We start from the raw sequence: 17500 nt of genomic DNA on the forward strand, positions 1-17500 counted from the left end.
ACGGTTATTCCACTCCATCATGAGGAAATCACAACTGACCATGGTAACTACCACCCCATAAGCCTGACTAGCCTGGTCTGCAATGGTATGGTTTGCATCCTCATGGCACTCATTAACAATGACATTGGTAACCGTCGGACACGTGACCCAACTCAGGTCAGCTTGGTTGACTGCAGTTCATGCCTACTGAACCTGTTTTACATCTTACATACAGTCACCAAGACATTAGATGACAGGGGAGGTGGTTCACACATACTACCTGGACCTCACCAAGGCTTTTGACACCATGCCCCACTCAGGTATTATTGATAAACACACCAGCCTATACATTCACCCATATATCACAGGTTGGGTTCCCAACAGGCTTACACACACAACCCACATGGTACAACTAGCGGTCTCCAGGTCCAACTCCTAAACAGTCACGACTGGTGTCCCACAGAACTCAGTCAAGGGAGCCCTACTGTTTGGCATATACATCTCAGATGTACAGGCAAACACAGGTGGACAATGGCATAACATTTTTGGCAATGACTGCAAACTGGGAGCCATGACTGATAGTCCAGCTGACATGGACATCCCTTAGGGGGCCTCACAAAGAACGTCACAGGGTGCCACTGACTATGGCCTCCAGCCAAGTGCCACTAACTGCATGGTCATTCCATAGTGGAATTGGCACACACATATTGACACATGGACGGCGGCTTCTTTAATACAGATGAGGTAATGGGGTATCTGGGGACTAAGGTAGATAGTGATCTCCCCTGTGACAATCATAACTCCACTGTAGTTAGGACATCCTTCTATGTAGGCCATCTGACTACTAAAGGATTCCCCTCTAGACATACTGGGGTTTTAGTGCCCCTTTACTCATCACTCATCAGTCCCATCATAGGGTATAATAATCCATGTGGGATGTACCTCAGACTACACATCCAACAGCTGGGGAGTCTGCGAATGTACCTCACCAAGGGGAATACTGGCCTCCAACATATGGCCTATGCAGCCGAACTGGATACACGCCAACTTTACTCAGTGGCATCTCGTTTACCCAGAGATGATCTCCGCTGATCAGCACAGCCATGTCGAACTCTGGTTTAATGGATATGCTCCACCTATCGGAATCCATGTCACAGTGAGCCACACACTGTAGTGAGCTGACCTTGCCATGACAATAACCTCAAGATGCTGGAGGGACAGCTTCCTGTCACAGACATTCCATATACTTTGGAACAACATCCCCATCTACATTTTACAGAGCCCCTCATTAACACTCTGCAAGAGAAACCTTGAAGGGTGGATGGAGAACGGTAGATGCACCCCAGGGATCCCGCCATTGGCTCTGCCCCACAGAGGGATGGTTAATGACTCAATTGGGTGGCAAATGCTAACACATTTTGGTTGAGATTATGAATGGCCTCTGGCAGTTGGCCAAGTATCTACCTATGAATCTATACATACAGTAACTGCATATGCTGATAGCTTAGTTTACTGTTCAGGTGTTGACTTACTTTGTGCCACTGGCTGTTGTGTGTGCAATAGCTGAGGGCTGCCTATGCTGGATGCACACAGTAGACTGCCTATACATGACAATGTACAGGTAGTCTTGTGTGTGTGCCATCCATTTTTACTGTGTGTGCAGGTGGAGAAGGGTGTCAGTCCCTAGGTGCCTACACTGTCAGTGTGTGTGCTATATGTTCCCTCTTTGCCAAGGCATGGGCATAATGGGCATGCCCCCGTCTTTCTACTGGGGCTGGCTTAGGGTGTTCATGGTCAGAGCACCTCTGTGCCTGTGGGGCCCTTGGCAGTGGTGGTGGACTGTGAGGGCTTTCACCATTCTGTCCCTGCTGCAGCTGTTTCCGCAGGACCATATTGTGTAGCATGGTACACACTATGAAGATGTGGGCACACTTGCCTGGAGAGTACTGCAAGGCTCCAGCAAATATGTCCAAGCAACAGAACTGTGATTTAAGCATCCCAAACACACACTCTATGATGATTCTGGTTTGTGCATGTGCCTCATTATGGTGTTCCTGCATGGGTGTGTGTACGTTTCTGATGGCAGTCATCATCCACGGTTCCAGTGCATAGCCAGCATCCCCCAAAAGGTGGCCATTTGGGATGTCCCCTGGCAAATAACTGATACAGCTGTGTGGCATGCCAGATGTGGGAGTCGTGATAGCTTCCAGGCTTGCCAGCACACACATCCATGATAATCCCCTGGGCATTGCACACAACCTGGTAGTTGATGGAGGGGTATCCCTTGCGGTTTATGTAGCACCTTCCCTGCACACCGGGTGTTGATGTGATGTGTATGTGCATGTAGTCTATTGCACCCAGTACATCTGGGTATTCTGCCACATTGTGGAAGAGACGCATATTGCTGGCCAATTCCTCCTGCGTTCTGGGGTAGTATATGTACTCATTGGCATGTGGTAACATGGCATCCAGGAACTGGTGTAGTACCTGGATGCTGATGCCTGTGAGATCCCCATGATACCCCCAGTTTGTCTTTGAAAGGTACCTGTAGCTAGTATTCTTAGGCTAACACATACCTTTGTATCCACTGGGATGGTTTCTGTTTGTTCTGGCTGTGAGGCATGGCCAGCACAGCTCCATAAGATGCTGTAGGGTGTCCCTGTCCACCCTGTAACACTCTACTATTTCCAGATCATGTTGTCCCTGGTAGGTTAGCCTGGGTCTGAACACTCTCCTCCTCCTCTGATGCCTGCGATGGTCATGTGCATCACCCTCCACACCACCTTCAGTCTCCAACACAAACTGATGGATCAAAGCTATGGCAGCCTCTAACATGTACATAATAAAAGTTCCCTGTCTGTATACACCAGTGGTGCAGAGTGTATGGGAATACATACATGTGAGTGAGGTACTTTCAAACTTTATAGTATTGTGCTATGGATGTTGCTGATGTATGTGGGTGTGTATGAACTATTCCAGCTGCTGTGTGTCTTAATTATGGGTTTTGCAATGAGAACTGCAAGTGTGGGACCTTTACTGTGGAGATCTACTTGCCTGCTTTGATTACTCTGTTACCCTTTAAATTACTTTTAGACCTGGATCCCCTCCCATTATTAGGCATGCATACACCTGCTGTCTTTCTTGTTTTGTACATTTCCTACCCAGTCATGGTGAATTGTGCCTTGTAGCTGATATACTGCATATCGCCTTTGTTTTGCTTTGACACTTTGCTGTTTTCTTTGCAGTACAGGCCCTCCCCTTCCCTGTTCTACAGGTAGCTGCTTGCAGCCTTGTTTGCTGTTGTCAATGGCCCACTGTAGGCTCCTATGTGTTAATTAGCCATTTGTACTCCAATTTCACTGCTGCAGCATTTCCTTATTTCTTTCCTATATCCTTCCTGTTTCAGCTGCAATGCACAACGCTCATACCCATTTACCGGGTTTACGCGCATTTTCATCTCCGTTCACATGCATACTCAGTTACCTTGTGTACACTCCACTAAGCATAGCTATGAACAATTCAACACACCCCTATCCTGCAGCTTTGCCTAGCTATGGGCAGACCGGTTTAGCAATGCTCCAATGTGCTTACAGCAATGGTGAAACACCCCCTCTCTTGATGTCATTTTTATCTCAAGGGCTCACCTCGGTGTTATAATGCTATGCTGTTTTGTGCATCTTTACACCAGCAGGAAATCTGCGATTCATTATTACTCCTCTCATTTGCATGGCATTGCCTACTAATTCCTAGCTACTGCGGACAACACTGTCACTGCCCCTTAGCAACCCTTGAGCCATGAGTATGGTGTAGCATGCCTGCCATTGACTATTATGGGGAAATCATGATGTGTTTCATTACAGTTTTATTCTATATTTTTGTATATTCCTTGCAATCCCCTAAGTGTGGGCATAATATTAAATGTTCTTTTTCATATTTTGTGCATGTTGTTTTATGCCAATGGCTATATATTTAGCCATTGGCATATATTAACAGTATAATACGTGAGTTTGGTCCGCTGTCATGGCTCTGATTTTACATTTGAAAAATGTAAACCATTTTTTCTCGGTTTACATTTCTGCATGCTTACACTATTCCTGCACCACTTCCAAAATCGCTATATGCCTTTATTTGCATGCTACACTGCTGCACATGGGGTGATTAGCATACAGGCGCCGGGAGCTGTGCGGGCGTAGCGTACGCAGGTAGTGCACATGGAAACAGCTCCTACCCGAATCGCTCAGGGGCCATATTTGGTGTTAGATCGCCAACGCTACGCTTACACCTGGCGCAAGCTTCATGAATCCCAGGGACTGTTTTTCAAATATCTGTCGTATTAATGAAAGCAAATTTTTATTTGAAGCTTGTGACAGTTTTTCCTGTGGAAGTATTTTTCTTTCCTTAAATTTCTCTCTTAATCGTTTTGTATATCTTGTGTCTGGAAATTCTGGGCTTTTTACATGATAGTAACAATACATAATTTCTTTCTTATCCTCAATAGTCCACTCTGTCGTCTTTATGGCTCTACTTTGGCCAATCAATTTTTGCCGTTTTTGTGGACTACCACTTCCTTCTACAACAGGGGAACCATCCTCCCCCTGAGCCTGGCCTGGCCCCATTGTAGGATTGTTTCTGTATTTTGAGGATTCTACACTGTCATTTTTTCCAGTCCTGACACCAGTGCGCCTACCAGGATTGGGCACATTTTTATCCTAGGTCTTGTGCACACAGCTATCTTTTTTTATTTTTGATTTACTTCTGTCCATGATATATGCTATATAAATACAGTCTATATATCAGTGTCACCTTGGTGAGATTTTGTGAAAAACAGGGTCTACCTCACAAAGGTACTCACCAAGACTTGAGGATGAATTCAATTTCAGCACTACTATGCTCCTTTGCTTGCTGACTTTTCATTTCTCCATCAGGACTCTCTTCCATTTAAGTCATGCGATATCTTTTCAAACCTTTACCATTCAACAATAAGTCATCCATCAGTAACCTGTGCACCAACATGATGTTTTATAGGTATCCTCAACCAAATCATGTATGCTTTTAATCAAGGCTCTCTGCACATTTCACATTTATAAATGTGTTCTTTTTTTATAGAGTACCAAATACATGTATTCCAGCCTTGGCTTAATCATTTTTGTAAACAGGGTTATCAGTATCAGTGCAGTCCTACTTTTTACAGGCTTCAGAAGACATTTTAATTGTTTTTTATCTACTGAAACTTTGTTGCCTACATACACTTGAAAGGTGAGTTTATCATCTGCATAGTCCCCTCAGGCATAAATATGCATAGGCTTACAGACTCACCAATCTTCAGATATTAGGGCTGTTTAAAAATGCTTTCCCCAACTTCACCGCAGCTGACATTGCCATATTCAGATTAATATCTTAATTATCAGCCCAGAGAGAAGGGTTAAGTAGTTCCTATGGTACAGCTTTGTAATTCATAGAGCCAATTCACAACCATGGTTGATGTCATCTGCAAATTTTGCATACCATATGGTCCCATAGGTCATTTACAGTTTTCATACTGCCTATCATTTTCACTGTAGTATCTCTTCTCTAACACCAAACATGCTGCTTCTGCTCTAACTGCTGTAAGTATTGTGCATAGTGGTTTCTGCTGGCTACCTCTTTAAATAATTTTTCTATTGTATATTAACTATTCCTTTGTTTTAGCATGCTCCGTTATTGTGTATATTATTTTCTTTCTTTCCCCTTGTTGTGTGGTCACATTCAGGGCTGAGGCTGAACTTGGTCCAATGGGATCAGTGTTCTACACCAGTTTACAGATTGTATAAATAAATAAATAAAAATGTATGATAACATGACTGTTCTGTGTCTGTTGAGTCAAGCTGTTACACGTTCTCAGGTGTCCTACTTTAATCCACTACTTCCTGAGAAACAATCTGTCCTTTATCTAGTGTAGTATGATTAGATGCAGCCCCACTTAAAAAAAAATAAGTAATTAGATGTGGTCAGTTGGATCATAAAATTTACTAAAGTCTGAAAAGGCAACATCTCCCCACATACCAATTAAATATGGCACAGGAGAAATTCTCCCAGAAGCATAGACAATTTATAATTATTGATGTAACCTGACCTTATGCATATTGTTACCAAACATTACAAACTGTTTTATGAGATTGTTCTTTAATACATCCAAATCACTTTAACTGATACCATGTATTGTAACATAACAAACCAGTAGACCTATGGATAGGCAAGTCATCAGTATGACTCTTTTCCCTAAAAATTGATATTAGTAGTGTTGACTTCCTGGCAAGAAGACTAGTTACACTTTTCCATACGGTTATTTATCAGACTTCCCAATACATATAAAGGTCATCCCTCCTAAATCTCAGTTCTGTTCAGATTATTATGTGGGCCCAATGACTTACTGATTTCAAATTCCTACAAATTTCCCATATTTTCTAATTTTCTTTATGAGAAGTAGAAGCAGAGTAACAGAATGAATACTTCACTCCAGCCTTTAACAAAGTAAAGCAATGGGAGAATACCAGGGTGGGTGTGAAGAACAGCAGAATGGAGAGGACAATTAACAGACAACAGAATATACATGAAGGAGGTTCAGAGGGAACTGGCTGCCTTTAGGGAGGACAAAGTGCAAAAACCTAATGGACCACTCCCAGAGTCATCAGAAATCTGTCCAATTTGTTGACAGACCCCCTTCTCAGAGACCTTAAACAAATCAGCTACTGCAGAAGTACTTGATGATAGGTGTGTACTAAGTGACGTACCACTGTAATAGGCGTGTTACTGGCAGTGGTGGGGAGAATGCAAATTAAGGATATACAGGACTGTTAGCTTAGCCAATGCAAAATAAGGATCTACAGGACTATTAGCTTAGCCATAGTGACATGCAAAGTCATACAGATGATCTTGATGACTAGCTCTGGTAATGGCCCTAGACAACAGCAGCCAACATGGTTTCATAACCAGAAGGTCAACCCTGATCCAGTTATATTACTGAGTTGCAGGTGAACTTAACAGTATAGTACAGAGCGATGTCATCCACATGAACTTTAGCAAGGTCTTTCACTCACTCCTATATAGATGACTGATAAGCAAACTTTAGAAGTTTGGAATAAGGCAAATACTGAAGAAATGAAGAACTGAAAAGATACATGGTTGGAATCATTTGCAAAAGCTGACAAAGTGGGCAGAAAGACAAGCATTTATGGTTCTGTGTAGGCAAATGCAAGCTGCTGTACTTATGTTACAATAATCCTGCTCTGAAACCTTAGCTGGGGGAAGAATCTGGGAGTGTTAATCACACCTAAGATGGACCACCAGGAGTATGGTGTGAGGGCTATGGCAGCAGCAAAAAATGCTGGATGCATCCTCAGTGGGACTATGGAACAGACTCCAAAAGCAAAGATGTAATGCTTTCACTCTTCTGGAGCATGGTTAGGCCACAAGTTAAACTACTGTGTTCTGTTCCAGAAATGATGCAAAAAAGGAGCCTCAGACCACTGAAGACAGAACAAAGGAAAGACTTTAGAAAAAGTCATAGGCTTTAAGGGAAAGGATAGATTGGGTTCTTCTAACTAGACTCAGTAAGAGACAGGAGAGACATACCAGAGCACAGAACATGTCAGAGGGATGTGGAGGAGTTTTGCTGAGCAAGGATGATGGAGGCGGAATTAGGAGAGCACTGTAAGTAAAAGTTTGTGGCAACTAACTCCTGCCTGAATCTCTGAAAGAACTTCTTCCCAAACACAGGGTTTATAGACTTGTAGAATATACTGTCAGAATGTGTGGTTGAGATGGAATCTACAGACACATTCAATAGAGCATAAACAAGTAGACAAAAGGTTATGAGAAAAGTAGGGACAGAGAATGTTAAAAGCATTTGAGGGGAATATTAGATAGGTTTAATTTCTTTCTGCTGTCAAACAAACTGAATACAATGTGACTATCGAGTTGCTGTTGTAGTTGACTACAGGGCCCTGTCCCTAGTTCATGACAAAACCTTCAGCCAGAATATTAGATAATTCAGTGACAGTGTCTTTATGTCATTAAACAAATACATTGCCTTTCTGATATCCTCAATAATTGCTTAAGATATTAACACTATGATTTTTTGTCATTCATATTTAGGGCTAAGTTGATCTTGATTTCTTTTCTGAGTTCCATTTTAATTTTTCTGTTTTATTTCTGTAATCCTTTGTATGGTCCCTGCTGTATACAATTTCTTGTTTAATGTTTTCTTGTTTATTAGATCCTTTAAGCACCGGGTAATTCTGGAAAGTATTTCTATAAACAAGTCCTCTTCAGCTTTCCTTAACTTCATTATCCCCAAACCATTGTATAAACTGTGTGGGGTAATGCTAGATATAACAAGGAAAAATATATGAAGATGAAAGTAAACTACCTCACCAGCATTTCAAGATCAGATTACATTCTTCAAGGATCTGTTCTATAAGGCACTATCTACTTCCTAATTGAGATACTTAGATGTTGGCTGTAGAACCATACTACTCATATGAATCCAACGGGGACAGCTGCGGGGCATATATATTTGAAACATATATTCCTCTCCTGCCATGTCATATATTCCTGCAGTGGCGTTAAACCATGACAACATAAGGGGGGCCAGAGTGTGCAGACAACATACTGAGTGATGTCATTTCCTTTAATGAAATTGAGCAGCACAACATTTAACAACAGAAGACCTTGTAGATGCAAGCAGGTCTGGAGTTAATTACAGTTAGCTAAGAGAATATAAAGTATTTCTCCAGTATGATGAGACAATCCCTGGGATTCACTAATCTTCCATGCAGGAATAAGTTATTCCTGCACAGAAATGACCATTTAAGGGCAGCATGGCAGCGTCATGCATAATAATGAAGGCATGCTGCATCTGCTCCTAAACAGACATGGAACATGGATGAGTGCGCAATACACATGCCCCTCCACTCAGGAAGTGCCGCTCGGCAATTACAATGAGCGAGAATGCTCTTAGGAGGCTGCATATCTCCCAACTGTACAAATCATTGTAGAATGTCCAGATTTGTCGCCCATACAGCACCCCATTTGTCCTGGCAAATCACTGGGATGATCTCAGGATTGAAATCGGTAAATAATGGCATACATTTCAGTGTCAGACTTCAAATCCGTCAGAAAACATATATTAAAACAAACCTGTTACACTAGCAACTTTCCCGAAGTTTATAAGAGCAATAATTAAAATATGTCCGTAGTTGGACCTCATGTTGCCAAGCTTTGTCCAGATAATGTGCAGGAAGAGGTTGAGAGGTATAGGGGGTTGCTAGGATGTCTGCCAAATGTGCAGATGCACGTAGGAATCCACAGCAATAAGGGAAACCTGTCCCTTCCTAAAGAAAATAGCAGTAGAGAATTTTTTTTATCAGACTAAATTTAACCATAGGCATGCAGGTTTGCCCATTGCTTATCTATGCATACTGTAGCTTAAATAGCACAAGAAGATAAATAGCAAGATACATTCAATTGAAGCAGTACTGCAATAGTGTAGGGGTCAGAGCATTTACTTTGCGATCAGTCATTCCCAGTTCAGTTCTCACTATAATAAATTCCATTTTCCATGTGAAATCACTTTATGAACATTTTTTTTGCTGTATCACCTACTAAATAACATAGATTTGTGAACTTGAGTACTGCATTAAGTGCAGATGTGGGGTGTCATTGTAATAGTGTGGTACAATTCACAGATAAACAAAAGTGCCCCATACAGTATACGTACACATGAATCAGGGATACTAAATGAAGGTATAATGTGTAATGAATGATAAATCTATACAGTGTTCAAATCTACCACTTTCTCAAGACCCATGTTTCATTTCTGTCTAAATTAGTGCAGGGGTTAGTGGAAGTAAGCAGTTTTAAACAGTAGTAAACGGATTTAAGCCCATTTGCGTGAGGGTAAGCAATGCGCACACAGGTTAAGCAATTTTGAAGCTACTCTCTGTAAGCATATTTAACCAGAAGTTAGCATTGCTTACCATCGCGCAAATGAGTGCAAACACATGATAGTGTTCCAACATGGAACATGACTACAAACACATAGCACAAATTGTTGTACAATATGATATATGTCCAAGTGGTAGGTCTTCTGTAGACATACCCATTGAGCTGTGTGATCAGACTGTTGTTGCAGATATGGTGGGGGGGGGCAGAGATGTGTATTAACAGCTATGATAATCTTGCAGTATGAGGTCCTCAGACCTGTTTCCCTCTTTATGTCTTTCAGGCAATATGTTGAGGGAACACTTGCCAATGTACACAGTGGAGGAGAATAATGTCATTATCTCATACCTGGTGCAGCACTACAACACCCTGTTTGGCCGTACAGCCCATGATCTGCAGGAGAGGACCGCCATGTGGAACAATCTTGTCCACAGGGTAAACAATGTCGGCCTGCATAACTGCAGTTATAAGCAGGTCCGACATCGATGCATTGATCTACTCCACCATGCCCATCGGCATGCTGCTGTGATCAGGGGGGACCAGCTTGCAATGGGGGGGGTCATGCCATGCCCCGCCGACACATGTTGAGGAGCTCCTTGCCAGCCTAGGGGAACCTGCCTGCCCGCAAACACAACACCAGGTGGAGAGTATAGTGGAGGTGGGTGCTACTCACACAATGGCAGAGGAGCATGCAGGTAAGGCCACAGGGCACATCAGTAGACCACTGTTACATATCCATCTGCATCTGTAGAGTTAGATCATGCATATTTGAGATGAAATATATATAGTCTGTTGCTGCGTTGTAGTAGTAAACAGATGTGCATGATCTGTAGTATTGTGGGCTTGTAGTATTGATGTACTGTAATGCTGCACCCACCCTGTACCAATGCCACAAGTGTGGCTACTGACATCACATCTCTCACACAATTATGTAGGTCCCTCTGGTATACTTCCAGGGCAGCAGCCTGTAGCTGGTGAGTATGGTGTTTGTTCAGGTTTGCCAATACACATGTCATGTTATGGCCATGGTATAGTCCATGCACACATTTAACACACTTACCTATAATGCATGCTGTACAGTTCACGTATTGTTGTTGTTAACTGCACTGCATCACAGTGGTCACCATGATGGTGTATCTGAAGGGTATGTCAGACTCCTGCAATATAACCAACATCCTGTCATTGCAAAATGTGTGCACAGAGATGAACATAATGGTGGGACAAATGGCCTACAGTAGGGACATGTCTGAAACATCACCCTTATACAGTGCTACAACAGTGTATATACCACTATTACAATGGCAACTGTTGCAGATGTACACTATGGCATATCACAATACTGCAGTCCATGACCCTTACAACCTGCAATGTGGCCCTAACATGAGCAATGAATGTGTAATATGGAATCCTATGTTAGGACAGCAAATATGGGGAATACATATCTTCAAAAACAGTGGAAGCATATGTGTGCATACACTCCAGATAACATATAGTGGAAGCAGCTGTTGAGGTACCGACAGCATGCATTCTTCATGAGTATGGACCTTCCAGCAAGTACAGGTCCCCAGTGTCACATCAATAAATGGTCTGCTGTCCACGACGTTTGGCCATCAAATGTGCGAACTTACCGGCAACAGAGGCAGCCGTGGCTTGCACACATCTTACATGCCATGGCATGGATCTCATACCCAACAGGTAGCACCCAAGAGTTGGACACATAGCCATACCTCACCATTGCATATACCATGGCAAACAGTGCAGACAGTCATGTATGTGGCGAGGATGGGATTAATGTAGAAAATAAACAGATGGCCATCCAAGACAGATGATGTCACATGTTGCAAACTGGTCATGCAGGCTGCCTAGTAACATGCCACAACACTAAGGGAGTTGCAGGAATGTCTAGAAAGTACTAGCTGTGCAGTACCGTGTCAGCAATTCCGTGGACTCTGCATAAGTGTGGCCCATGGGTTAGGGTAATCAGATGGAACAGTTGTACCACAGGAAACATCAGCCAGGCCTTTCTAGAGGTAGCATACGCATAACAGAAAAGGTCCCCAAAAGGCATGCATTGCAATGTGTACTGGTGTTCCAAGACCACGTTGGAAACATACAGACAGTATCAATTAAGATATATGTGCTGCACAACCAATACCTCACTCCACCTCAGGCTCACCATCCCCATCTGTACCTTGCCAGTGCCAGTGTACAGCTGTATGTTTTCAATTCATTAGCTGGGACTTGGCTGGTACACATGGTGTTCAGTGTTTGGGACACTGCAAAATGACACACATGTGTAGGCCATAGTTGTCAAGCATCTGCAAAAAGGCTGAGGGTGGGAAGGGAGTGTCATTATGACACAACAGTGCACTAAAGCAGAGATCCAAAGGATGCTACAAATGGCTGTATCTGCACACAGTCAAGGTCAGAAACTGTGGCAGACATAACCCTGACTCCACAGCAATAGTGACAACACTGTGTGACCTCCAAGGGATGTGCACATGAGTTGACCTTGCAATCATTCAGAGTTGGGGGACATTTGTAGGGGAGACTGACCAAATAGTGGCAAATGCAGATGGCCTATGCTAGTATACCCCTGCCTGGAATAGTGACTGCTGTAGTTCACATAACAGTAGGTATAAACACCAAAAAAGTCAAAGGAGAACGTTACCACCAAGTAACACCAAATATACCACGACCAAAAGATCTCAGGAATCCAGGAAAAAACTCTTTTTAATGGTAGTCCGATCAATCATCAAATCAAGCGCCACCTAGGCTCTAGGCTTTGTCAGACAAGATACAAAACCATTCTAAATTTTTATTATATATTGTGTTTTTGCACAATTGAATTAACTTTAGCAAAATAAAAAAATAATAAATAAAAAAATTTCTTCAAAAAATATCCTTTCTTCATTCACTATGTGTTGTGTTATAACATATATATTTATTGTTAAAATGTATATATATAAAACATGTATTTAAAATGTATATTTAAACAAACTTTTGACACTTTTAATTAAATTGATTAAATGCCTAGCAACAACATAGAGTCAAAACAATTTTTTCTTATTATTGTTGTTAAAAATACCCCTTTTAACAACCACACTTTACAATTTGGCTCTTCTCAATCTAAGCACACTACCAATACTGATAACAGTAGGTGCAACAAGCCATCATGATAAGGGCATTCACACATATGCACCCACAAAGTGTATGCATCTCAATCAGCATCTGCACAACTAACATTTGTTTGACACTGCATTTGATTGCACAGGTCATATGTCACATATCGGGTTTGTGTAATGTTAACATATGCAGTAATGTGGTCCCATGGAATATCAAGGAAGACGGCGTCATATCAATAAGGGTGTGTACACTCCCCATAGCCATGGTAAGGTTTGAAGGTTGTCAGTGTAATTGTATTGTATTGGCCATACATGCACCTCTGCTGATGAGATCTGTAAATTAGACATCAGGCATTCACAAATGACATCTGTCCACATGTCATCCCAGGTATGTGTTGGACAAACACATAGGGGCTGTGAGCAGCAGAGCAAACATAACTGACACAATAATACACATTCAGCAATTGTGTGTACTCCTGTGAGGTATGGTGCACAGGACATGCCAGGGTGCCGAACAGGTGCACAGCAGCATTGTGTACATGGGTGCAGTGTGTTCCAGGGGAAGGGGCATCACCTACTAACACAACCCATGCATCACAGAGATGTATAATGTTGCTAACAGGGATTGACTATAGCCGCACTGCATGCTGTTGAGTGCCATATGTCATGCATGTTGACAGATGGGTAATGGGAGGTCTGTGTGTAATATCTTTGTGCAACCTCACCTGTAAGTGTGTGTGTGTGTGTGTGTGTGGGGGATTATTTTGTCTGTAAGTGCAATATGGTGGAGTGGAAGGAGGTTGGTGTATGTAGGATGTGTGTGTGTATCTGTGTGTGTGTGTGTTTGTGTGTGTCCATGTATGCACATGTGTGAGTGTGGGGTTGTTTATACCTCTCAACTTCCCTTTGAAATTGTGCAGTACATGGACATGGATAGACACATGAGACACCAGGAATACTTTTCTGACATAATCTCAGGACAGCTGATAGTATAATATGCTCCGTAGCATGGAACATGCATTGAGAAGGAAACTAGACACCAGGGATACTGTTATAATTGCAATCAGCAGAAAGGTGAAAGAATACCCACGTATGCAGTACTACAGATGCATTGTGGAATTACTAGACAACACCAGAGAGTTTCCAAATATTATTATAGTTCACATAAAATGTTAATAGAGCAACAGCAATTGCATCTACTAAACAATAGTTACGTATGACACTCTACTGCGTGACATTATTGAGTGACTGTAGTAGCCCCTAACATATGAAGGCCATGCTCAAGATGACCGGACAAACCCAGGGTGAACACTGGATGACATCAGGGAGTCTTTGACAAAAAGACTCCAATCAAGACAAAGAGGTAATGGAGTAACAGGTCATGTTTTGTGATCACTTTTCTAGGCAATTAGAAGAATGATACGTTAATGATTAGTATTATTGACTGTAATTATCCAAGACTGATGTAGGATGGGGAACTTAAGAGAATAAACTAGGGACAGTCTGTAAACTCAGGGGCAGTATTATGTATTATGTATGTATGTATGTATTATGCAGTAAATATTATGGTGGAATGTCATGGTGTGTGTGTGTGTGTGTGTGTGTGTGTGTGTGTGTGTGTGTGTGTGTGTGTGTGTGTGTGTGTGTGTGTGTGTGTGTGTGTGTGTGTGTGTTTGTGTGTGTGTGTATGTGCACTGTTAAGCAATAATGTACAGGTCTTAAAGTGTGTTTCTTGTTTTCCCCTCACAGGTGGTGAGGTGGGTCAGTGTCCCTCCTGCAGGCACTCTGATGTTGGTGTCCATACAGACATTGAAAATGATGATAGGTGTTTTGAGGCACAGGCGGGGTTGTCAAAGGCCAAAGCTGTGCCATCATTTGACATCCTGCTGTTATCCACCCCATCCCCACACACAGTCACAATGCCTATACATACCCCATCACCAGTGGCCATAGCAGAGGGACAGTTGGCGGTTGGTGGCATGGAACAGAATAGTGTGGTATCTATGGCACGTGTCTGGACACAGCAGCCATAGCCAGATGTCTGGCAGGGTACCACATAGGCAGATGTACAGGGGTGCTCGTTGGAGGGCTGTTGGTCTTTGTGCCCCTAGAAGAAGTGCCACATCTGGTACCACAAGACACATGTTTCAGGCTGACATGGGGGTACAGGCATGTATGGAAATGTACATCAGACAGGCTCTGAGGCTGCAGAGAGCTACTCCTTCAGCTGTTACTGACAACATCTGTGATCTTGCAGGTGCCCTCCGTTATTTTACAGAGGTCAAGGATAGATGGTGGGGTGAGATGGTTGGTCTCCTCGACCATGGATTGTCCATGTTCGAGCATGTGATGGGAGTGGTGCAATGGCCACATGGACCTAGGCCAGCAACACCAACAGCTGGAGGTCAACGTGGACGTGCAAGGACACAAAGCCACTCCTGCAGTGGCAGTACCAGCCCCAGCACTGCACAGGGTTGCTGTCCTCACCACACCACAGTAGGCCATGTGCACATGGCCCTGGCCAGTTCCAGTAGAGACCTGGTTCCAGCAGACATATGTCATCATCAGGGGAGAGTACCATATCATGGCTTGTACCTGGGTGCCCATGGAATCCATGCCAGGCAGAGTTCTCGTGTCTATGGCCAGAGGCGGTGAACTGCACACCCTGTAAGGTATGGTCTGCAGCTGTCCAACAAACAACTGTATATGGCAGCCACATGGCAAAACTGTGTGCATGCATACTCACACACAACACAAACACAGCTAGGGCAACCCCATACCTACACACACAACATCACCATGGCCATATCAATAATTAACCCCCTCACTCACACACATGATGTCAAACGTATGGCTCAGCCTAGGCTTCTGGCAAACCAACAACACACCCTGTGCATATGATGATACCTGTGCCACATCCCTGTCATCCATAACATCAATGCAGTGACAGCCTAATATGGTTCTGATGCACATGGTGACTGTACTATGGTGTACCGATGTACTGCTGTATAACATGTTGCCAGCAGTAAAGTTTAATGCTTACATGCCAAGAAATGTAGCTGTCCAGCCATGATGCATTATAGCTGTTATTAACACTGAGTGATTGTGGTCTCCATAATGTAATCCGTTTGTGTTTAGGTCTCCATGTGTCAGCAGGAGGATGGTCTGCTGTCATATCCTACAAGGGGTATGGCACTGTGGTGACATCTTGGCTGTGCCATATCCTGGGTACAGGTGAAAACATGTCACAGGTCTGAATAACTGTTACTGCATGTGCCACATGGCTGATAGGACTGTGGGTGGTGTATACAGGTGAGTGCATGGTGGCTGCTGTTAGCAGCCCTTCTATAGTGGACAATGGTAAGTGTACTGGGTGGTACACACCACATGTTTGTGTATAACACACACAGAGGCTTTGGTGTTGATGCAATGCATGAAGAATACTGTACACATGGATGTATGTACATGTGCAAGGAACATATTGTATCCTATGTAATGCCACCAAGCCAGAATAGGCACAACAACACATTAGGGAATAAGCAGTCTGCTAGTTTAATGTCATTGATGATGGTACTGGCAAGGTATATGTCCCCTTCCCCAATGTAGTGCAATCCTCATCTCAATAAACATAGGTGTGCTAGTGCGGGTGGCACAGCCCTACCCTTTGGAGGATGAGAGGTGCTGTAGAACCACAGATAGTGTGATAGACAACTACCTAATCTGTTAACATTAACTGTACAGTATTACAGCCAGCTAAGCAGGGGGATACACTCAACAGTAACTGCTATGATGGTGACTGTGTCCACAAGAGCCACACCCAGCTATGTATACCAACCCAGTATTGCTGCACACCTATGCAGTGGGGAATAGGGCATTTACACATCTACCCCTAGTTGTGATGGAGTGTATGTCCACAGGATGATACCTGTGAAATGTTACCATATGTCAGGCAGTTCTCGGACAGATGACCTCCTGGGACATGTATATTCTGCAAACAGAAGTAGATTGCTTCACATACACACACACTCTTATTTGGCAACACTGGGACTAGACCCCAACCTAGGAATGTAGTGCTACTGATGTGTGTGGCTTTAATTGCACACACCATACAGCCTGTAGGATGAGGTGTGTTCCAGGTTACATGTTACATGAAGGACATCCCCAGGCCTATACAGTATGGTAATGGGGAATGTACTTGTTGTTTATGGACACTACATAGTGTGAAATATCATCATATACACACTGACAAACACATAACAGTCGAACACACATCTGAGAGACATGGGCTTATCAGTGGTAACTATCTTGTCAGTGTGTCCACTGAGTTACAGATAAGTTGCACTCAGCACATGCATAACTGGGCTGGATAGTATTATCAGTTACCTGTATGGTTGATGGTGACAGTGGTCCCCATA

At 43.1% G+C, this 17500-nt stretch overlaps 1 protein-coding gene across 1 annotated transcript in view; it reads left to right on the forward strand.

Moving 5' to 3' along the window:
* Positions 1-7293: 7293 nt before the first annotated feature.
* LOC122808445 (G-protein coupled receptor family C group 6 member A-like) overlaps positions 7294-17500 on the forward strand; it is a 215064-nt gene continuing 204857 nt past the window's right edge. The window contains exon 1 of the mRNA XM_044079408.1: positions 7294-7391. Within this exon, the coding sequence (XP_043935343.1) occupies positions 7294-7391 (98 nt within the window). The remainder of the gene's footprint in view (positions 7392-17500) is intronic.

Source organism: Protopterus annectens, chromosome 8.part0 (genome assembly GCF_019279795.1).
Source record: "Protopterus annectens isolate FY-2018-M chromosome 8.part0, PAN1.0, whole genome shotgun sequence".
NCBI lineage: Eukaryota > Metazoa > Chordata > Ceratodontiformes > Protopteridae > Protopterus > Protopterus annectens.